General features: G+C 36.1%; 1 protein-coding gene across 2 annotated transcripts; it reads left to right on the top strand.

Moving 5' to 3' along the window:
* Positions 1-2243: 2243 nt before the first annotated feature.
* Positions 2244-9022, top strand: LOC137013021 (oocyte zinc finger protein XlCOF6.1-like). Of its 2 annotated transcripts, none has more exons than XM_067376589.1 (3): positions 2244-2612; positions 4992-5099; positions 6515-9022. In XM_067376589.1, exon 3 carries the CDS (start codon positions 6520-6522, stop codon positions 7354-7356), a length of 837 nt encoding a protein of 278 aa, XP_067232690.1. In that variant the 5' UTR covers positions 2244-2612; positions 4992-5099; positions 6515-6519; the 3' UTR covers positions 7357-9022. The 2 variants fall into 2 exon arrangements, with proteins under 2 accessions (XP_067232690.1, XP_067232689.1); XM_067376588.1 differs by having other exon boundaries at positions 4992-5109.

Genomic DNA, 9022 nt, shown 5'->3' with positions numbered 1-9022 from the left:
TTCCCATTGAGAATGGGCAACAAATTTTGATCTAAAGTATCCAGTTAGAAATTTGTTGCCCATTCTCAATGGGAAAGTGCTCAAGCAAAATCGCTCGGAAACATTGTCCGGCTCAAAAAGTTGCCCGTGTATCATCACCTTGACAGTTTTAATTGCGGTGTACAGCAACATGCAATGCAAAGTTAGCTTTACATTTAGTTACTTTTTTGTACAGTCTAAGTTTGCAACTGACTATAAGGTTTCTGCAAGTTTTATGATATTAGATATAAGACTTTTTAAAGACCTTTTTAAGATCAAGTAACAACCCCCCCCCCCCCGTTTTATAATTATTTTGTGGCGCTTAAAGGTGCCATCGAACGTTTTTTTACAAGATGTAATATAAGTCTAAGTTGTCCCCTGAATGTGTCTGTGAAGTTTCAGCTCAAAATACCCCATAGATTTTTTTTTATTTATTTATTTTTTTTAACTGCCTATTTTGGGGCATCATTAACTATGCGCCGATTCAGGGCTACTGGCCCTTTAAATCTCATGCTCCCTGCCCATCGAGCTCGCGACTCTATAATACAGTGCATAAACAAAGTTCACACAGCTAATATAACCCTCAAATGGATCTTTACAAGATACTCGTCATGTATGCTGCATGCGTGCTTCAGGTCATGTGAGTATGGTATTTAATTGGGTGTTTAAATTTGATTCTGAATGAGTTTGAGGCTGTGCTTCGTGGCTAAAGCTAACATTACACACTGTTGGAGAGATTTATAAAGAATGAAGATGTGTTTATGAACTATACAGACTGCAAGTGTTTAAAAATGAAAATAGCAACGGCTCTTCTCTCCGTGAATACAGTAATAAATGATGGTAACTTTAACCAACAGAAGCCTACATTAGCAACATGCTAACGAAACATTTAGAAAGACAATTTACAAATATCACTAAAAATATGTCAGTTATTATCGCTCCATCTGCCATTTTTCGCTATTGTTCTTGCTTGCTTACCTAGTCTGTTGATTCACCTGTGCAGATCCAGACGTTACTGGCTGCCCTTGTCTAATGCCTTTCATAATGTTGGGAACATGGGCTGGCATATGCAAATATTGGGTGCGTACACTCCGACTTTACGTAACAGTCGGTGTTATGTTGAGATTCGCCTGTTCTTCTTAGGTGTTTTAAACAAATGAGATTTATATAAAAAGGAGGAAACAATGGAGTTTGAGACTCACTGTATGTCATTTCCATGTACTGAACTCTTGTTATTTAACTATGCCAATATAAATTCAATTTTTAATTCTAGGGCACCTTTAATAGAATTGTTAAAATGTGCTTTTAAATTTTTTAATTTAAATTTGAAAGTGGACTAATCCTTTAAACGACACTGCGCACTGTGACATCTTCCCGGCGGTATAGGACATGGCCTTGAAATGGCGATCCATGATGTGGTCAACCACAACACGAGGCCTGTCTCTCAGGAACAAAGGCAGCCTCTCACTGTATTTGCGGTACCCGCTAGAGCACTACCTTGAAGAAAAGGATTAAAACTCACATCATGATGAGTTAAATAGATTGTTATTTAAAAGTCAAATTCTTCAATGAGAGATGCAGGGGGAATGGCTTTATTGCATCAGATACAGGTCATTACTCACACCTGATTGGTCGAGTTTTGATCTGCTATCTCTAAAACCAGAATAAAACCTGCTCCGAAGCAGGTTAGCCATGTACCGTAAGTTACCATAGCAATGAAACCCGCTAAAATCCAATCCATCTTCATGAGCCTGAAAAACCAGAGTTTGCTCAAACTAATCTTGAACTTACCTGGGTAGAACCTGAAACCGGCTTTGAGCAACAGGCCACTGACAAGACTGGACTCCACGAGAACGCAAGTCCGTTGTCTGCGTTCTTGGCATTGAGAAACAGCCAGAATAGGCAAACAACACAGGAAAATGTGATTTCTGTGGGCAGAAAGTGACAGTACATGTTATGTTATATTGTCAGAAATATGAAACGGAAAGAAGACATTTAATTCGGAAATTAGGTGAGAAGAAAGTACAATTTTATTTAATAGATATTCTGCAAAAAGAGTCAAAAGATATGTGTTATAATCTATTGTTTCAATATCTTACAGAAACTAATTTAAGTCAGAGGATATAGGTTTTGTTGTTGTTTTACTCTCTGCACTCCATATCAGTTGGTGGCGGTAATGCACCAGTAAGTTGTTTGCTAAACGCCAAAACACCCAAGAAGAAGAAGCAGCAGCGGCGAGCTGAAGAGAAATGTTGATCTCTGGTAGTATAACGTTAAATAGTTATGCTTAGACCCGCGACATGTATTACAGTCGTGTGACATTGCCTCTGAGTCTCCGTTTGTATTAATGAGTGTTGTTGAAAGTGACAGAACGAGAGTGAAGCTGGGCGATAAGCCTCATAACGCTTAACAAGTTACTCGTCGGTGGAGTTAAAATACTCCCGTGGTTGTTTGTTTTACGTCCATTTTTTTTTTTTTTAATTATCATTTGTTCATCACGCTGTAGCCATCAGGGTCACGGGGACGAGACATTAATTGGACATCATTCAGCGCCTCGTCCACAACCAAAGAAGGAAAATCATCGTTTCTTTGCTGTGAGTGATGATAACTTAACTGTTGAGTAGCAAAACTTTCATTCCTGTAAATGTGACTAATGAACTGTTCTGCAAAGGGATTCATATACTTTAATTTGATGAAAATGTCGACTCGTTAATTGACCGAAAATATTTTTTGTGAAGGTTTGATGTAAACTGACTGTATATATGAAACTCGTCAGTGTGGTCAAAAAGCACTGATTGTTTTAAAGGATTACTTAGTTCGCTTTCAAATTAAAATTTCCTGATAATTTACTCACCCCCATGTCATCCAAGATGTCCATGTCTTTCTTTCTTCAGTCGAAAAGAAATTAAGGTTTTCGATGAAAACATTCCAGGATTTTTCTCCATACAGTGGACTTCAATGCAGCCCAAACGGTTAAATGTCAAAATTACAGTTTCAGTGCAGCTTCAGAGGGCTTTTAATTGATACCAGATGAGGAATAAGGGTCTTATCTAGAGAAACCATCACTCATTTTCTAATTTATACATTTTACATTTTTAAATGCTCATCTTGAACTAGCTCTCTTCCTCTCTAATTCCAGCAGTGTAGACACTGCTAAGTGTATTACTGCCCTCCTCAGGTCAAAGTTTGAACTAATTGTTATATACTTGCACTAGCATATTGTATATGGCAATTTAGTTTAAACTTTGACCTGAGGAGGGCAGTAATACACTTAGCAGTGTCTACACTGACGGAATTCTAATAGAGAAGAAGAAGAGAGCTAGCTCAAGACGAGCATTTATGGTTAAAATGTATAAAAAAAAAATGAAAATGATTGATGGTTTCTCTAGATAAGACCCTTATTTCTCATATGGGATCACTGTAAACTGTAATTTTGACCTTCAAATGTTTGGGTTGAATGGGCTCCATTGAAGTCCACTATATGGAGAAAAATCCTGGAATGTTTTCATCAAAAACATTAATTTCTTTTCGACTGAAGAAAGAAACACCTGAACATCTTGGATGACAGGGGGGTGAGTAAATTATCAGGAAATTGTAATTTGAAAGTGAACTAATCCTTTAAGATTCAACTGAAACAATCACAAAGTTAGTTTTGTATTGTTTTTTTTACATTAATTCATTTTGATTTGACTGAATTTAAAATTGATTTTAAGTTCACTCCTCCTCCTGTGAAAACAAAGAAAACATAAATATTTACAATTGATTTTAGTATAAATGTTTTTGTTTGTTAAGCTGAATCTGTTCATGCTAATTTTGAGTCACTAAGGATTGGGGGCATCATACCTGTCTTAACAACATTAAGTTAAAGTTAAAGAGGATAAACTTTACCATTATCAACTTTTTCAAACTTTATCATCCTAGCATAGAGTGGCCCATGGTACCCAGTCTGCAACACACCAAACACCAAACCACAACGGCTCATTTTGCACAGAACAATTTTTAACACTGCTTACTAACTTAAAAATATAACACAAAAATATAAATTATATCATTTTAATTCTTCACCTTAATTATTTTGCAGTTAACATGTGTCTTTTCTTCTCCACCCGTTTTTGTTGGACCCTGCTGACCCAATGAGCATATCACTGTCCAGTGGTCATTCCTTAACTTTGCAATGTCTAGTATTGCATTAGTTTTGCATCCTTCTCATGAGCATTTAATAATTTGACTTTTCAGTTCAGTTAAATCTCTTTTTTGGCTCATTTTGCCTGTAAAAGAAAACCTGTCTAATAATACTGCACACCTGAATATAAGGCATTTTAAATGTATGCTACTATGGATGACCAATGGTTTTAAACTCAAACAGTCAGAATATTTAAATTTAGGTTGTTACAATTTTTTACAGATCCACAATTACTGGAAAAGTGCAAAGAATTCAAAAAGTGACAAATGTCATCTTCTGACAATAAAGTGTAGTTCAAAACCACAATTAACTGTCTGGTTTCTTCAACTTGCACTTAGGAGCAAAATTCTACCTATAAATTTGAAAGAAATAAAGATTTGACATTTATTGTGATAATTATCGAAATTGACTGATATGAAAATTATTGTGATCATTTTTTTTTTTTGGTCATATTGCCCAGGCATAATTTGTCTGCATGACTTGATACTATAAATGTTTCAAAATGCACAAATGCACAAGCAGCGATGCACAAATGCACAAGCAGCGATTCACAAATCAATGCCAGTTTGTGACATAAAATGTACTTGTAAATATTTTATTTGTGAATTTAATTAGTTTTGTGAAACTCTTTCCATTTATTTGTGAATCTCAATCTATTTATTTAGAATGATGCAACAATTCTATCTCCAAAGATTGTAAGCATCTGCTAAATGAGCAACAGTGACCACAAACTTTCAGTCACAGCCGTTCAGGAGTTTAAATGCTGGGGAATCTTCCTATCTTCCCACAGGAGAAGCAGCAGCAAGCAGGAGGAAATTACTCCAGGAGAAACTGACATACTATTAAAAAGATGGAGTTTGAGGAAGAACCCTACAGAATAAAAGATGAAGATACAGAGGTACAAATAGGTTGGTGTTTTCCTTCAATCTCTTTAAAGACTATTCAGGAATGGGGTGTAATGGTTCAGTTTACTCAGTTAGGTTTTTATCACGGTTTAAGAGTCATGTTTTTGATATGGTTCAGTATGTGATATGTTCAGGGAAAAAAAGACTATTGTAAAATAAAAATAAAGAAAATAAGAACAAATAATCAAACTACAAGCAACAGCACAAATGCAATAGTGCTTTTCGGGTATCTAACTGTAATTTTAAGGTACAGAAATTGAAGTAATCAAATGTAAAATAATATTGCATATAATCTTTCATTCAATTGAATAAAGATTAATCATTATTAAAGGTGCAGTAGATGATGTGGGATATGTTAATGTTAGCCTGCTAGCATTAAAAGCATATGATCCCACCCTCCCTGCAAATTGCCATCCAAAGCCACGCCTCCTCCAAATCACTGAATGCACACACACAGCTGCTCTCGGCAAAGCGTCACAAGAGATGGCGTTAAACTACCTCATGTCTCATTGCCTCATCAATAATGAACGTAAAAAACATGTACCTGACTGCTGCAGATTAATTTCGGTGTTGATACTGTTGACATGGAAACGCATAATTCCGAGTCTGAGGATGTGAACAGCTCCGGGTAGAACGTCTCTTAATTACGGTAGTTATAGCGTGAACTCAGCATAAGCTTGTTGTTTTGATTCGGTAGGAACTGTAAAAGGTGGCTGCTGTTTATTTGTGGTGCTCTGTGACTGAGGTCTATCTGTATAAACTCTGCATAGCATGAACTACACTGATGACATATGTCTGCGCGAACAGGGTGCATGAGTAATGCAAAAACATATGCTGACAGGCAGGTAGGACATTGGTTTATTTCATTCGGACCAAAAATAAAGATTGGATGAACTTTGTAGGGTCCTATGCTTTCCACAGACGATATATATTTATAAAAATACATTTAGACCAGTGGTCTCAAACTGTTTCTTATTAGGCTGCTGTCAGTTTAAGACTACACTAATACTGTACACATGCATAGTCTTTCTCGACTGTTTACGTTCACTTAAGACATAACCTACTGATTTAACTGTCTGTTTTACTTTTTATTTTAAACAATTATATCAATTATATCATAAACAATTATATCAATTATATCATATTACAGATGAATCATATTACAAATAAATCATATTACAGATGCGTCATCAGATTTGAGATGAACCGAGGTGCAAGTGTGTGCCGAACCGTGGGTGTGTTTTTTTTTATTTTATTTTTTTTACAGAGAACTGTTAGACCCCTACTGAGGAACATTAAGAAGAAAAATGACACACAATACATCTAAAACTAGATACTAGTTTTAAACTAAATTGTGGTTGAACCATATTTCTTTTGATTTCTCATTTCTTTCTTTATTGAATTTTAGACCTGATGGAAGTGAAAGAAGACAAACAGAAAAAAACTCATCATTTCAAAAATGAAGATGAAAATGAAGTCATTTCGAATACCGAAAAGAATTTCACACAAAAACGAGCTGAAAAAACTGGAGTCCAATCAAACCTTAAGAGAGAATACGCTGGAGAAAGACGGTTCTCTTGCACTCAATGTGGAAAGAGTTTCACTTATAAAAGAAGCTTAAATGATCACATAAATATTCACACTGGAGAAAAACCGTTCACATGCACTCAGTGTGGAAAGAGTTTCATATATAAAGGAAGCCTTAATGTGCACATGAGAATTCACACTGGAGAAAAACCGTTCACATGCACTCAGTGTGGAAAGAGTTTCACTCAAAAAAGCGCTCTCAACGATCATCTGCGCGCTCACTCTGGAGTGAGATCGTTCAGCTGTGATCAGTGTGATAAAACATTTGTTTTGGAAACAAGCTTAAGAGCACACCTTAAACTTCATGCAGATGTGAGGCCACACATTTGTTCTTTTTGTGGAAAGGGTTTTTCACTACTCAATCCTTTTAAAGTGCATGAAAGTATACATACTGGTGAGAGACCTCATGTATGCGTTGACTGTGGGAAGACCTTTATTTCACCTGCCACCTTAAAGAGACACCAGAGAAATCATACTGGAGACAAACCATACAAGTGCTCACACTGTGGAAAGTGTTTCGTTCGGTCAGAACACTTGAAAGATCATGAGAGAGTTCATACTGGAGAGAAGCCGCACCAGTGCTCTTTGTGTGGGAAGAGTTTCATCCAAATATCTCATCTACAGGTTCATAAGAAAAACCATTGCCCAAAGAGGTCTAAGTGAGCAAACTTTCATGTTCAGATCTAGGGTTGGGCAGTATACTGGCAGAACAGGGGTTCCCAAACACGTCCCATTTTCCATGTCCCCTTTGTCTGACACATCTTTTTCAGGTCTTGTAATCCCTACTAATAAGCTGATGACTTGAATAAAGACATGCAAGATGTACGTGGTTGGGAACCACTGCTCTAGAAATGTGTCAACTGGTAGAGATTCTGGACTATTTTCTTCACAGATGATGTATATGACTGAACAGATTTTTGGAAAAATAATCCATCTCTGCATATAATACACAGAACATCCAAAGTTGATGCTTCAAAAACTACACAGTGAACACAGCAGTAATCCATACAACTTCAGTTGATGAATCTATAGACAAGTTTCCATCCACTTTTTGCACTGTTTCGTTATCAACAAAGTGAAAATATTGTGAAATTTGCTGTCTCCAGGCTGTTTCCATCCAATTGGCCTTTTACCGATAAAATGGTGTGCATTATGACGTCATCCCTCAAAGAAAAAGCATTATCGCATAAGTTTTGTTGTATCGCTAAAAAAAAAAAAAAAAAAAATCTGCCCTCGAGTCATTTCCATATATTATTTCTCATATGTAGCAAATTATAATTGTATCTTTTGCATCCCAAATATGCAGAGAGTAATGAGACACTTGGAATTCGCCAGTTTACTGCTTACTATTTTCATGAATAATAAGCCTATTACTAAATTAGGAAATATTAGGAAATCAAAAGTCATGGATCCCAATCGGACTAATGAAAGCTGCCTGAATCATAATCACGCACTGTTCGCTGTTGGCCAGAGGCAAAGGTTTTTTTTCTCCATTTTAACACCTGTCTGCCACCTGATGTCACCTGTTGGAGTTTGGGTTCCTTGCCGCTGTCGCCTTTGGCTTGCTTAGTTGGGGACACTTGATATTCAACAGTGTTTTGAACTGCCTTCATCGACACCCATGTATGTGATCTGAACTGAGAACATCACTGTTTCTACAGTGCTGAAATATAACTGTTGATTCTTTCAACGGAATGAATCAATACTGAATTTACTGCTGTGCAGCCAAAATTATATACCAGTTATCACTGTAAAGCTGCTTTGACACAATCTGCGTTGTAAAAAGCACTATATAAATAAAGGTGACTTGACTTTCATGTAGGCTAACTGCCTTTGTGACGAAGCCCATGGGTTTGGACACAGGGCAGCTCATTTGTCCTGTATGCAATATTTTAGAGTCCATATAAAAGATTGGTAGCATGTTTGGTTATGATGCAGATGCAGCTTTTATTTGTGTAGGCCTATATTTAGCTTTTTTAAAATAGTCTGTAGCGTAGCTGATATCGCCTTAACAATTCTAAAATTTGTTTAGAGCTTTCTGGATTCAATGCACTTTATTTTCCTAAATTTATTAAGTAAAAGTAGCCTATATTACAGATTAATAAATTGTATTTATAAAATAATTTTATTAATGTGTCATGTTTGTGATTTTAATTTGTCAAGTTGCCTCTGACCATGAAATCTTGATTTTATGACATCAATTTTATTTAAGTACAGAAGTAATATGTTGTGTATTTGACCTTTTTTGTCAGCATTGGAAACTCTGACACTCTTCCTTTATTTGACAGCTGCAGAAATTAAGATGCTATATTTTCCCTTACACATTTGA

This window comes from Chanodichthys erythropterus, chromosome 22, assembly GCF_024489055.1.
Source record: "Chanodichthys erythropterus isolate Z2021 chromosome 22, ASM2448905v1, whole genome shotgun sequence".
In the NCBI taxonomy this organism is placed as follows: domain Eukaryota; kingdom Metazoa; phylum Chordata; class Actinopteri; order Cypriniformes; family Xenocyprididae; genus Chanodichthys; species Chanodichthys erythropterus.
Note: the sequence above shows the minus strand (reverse complement) of the source record. Positions and strands in the feature narration are given on the sequence as shown.

Coding starts and splice junctions, on each gene's coding strand:
- LOC137013021 (XM_067376588.1), top strand. CDS start 5,052: ATGGAGTTTGAGGAAGAACCCTACAGAATAAAAGATGAAGATACAGAG. Junction 5,110..6,514: donor AGATACAGAGGTACAAATAG/GTTGGTGTTTTC, acceptor ATTGAATTTTAG/ACCTGATGGAAGTGAAAGAA.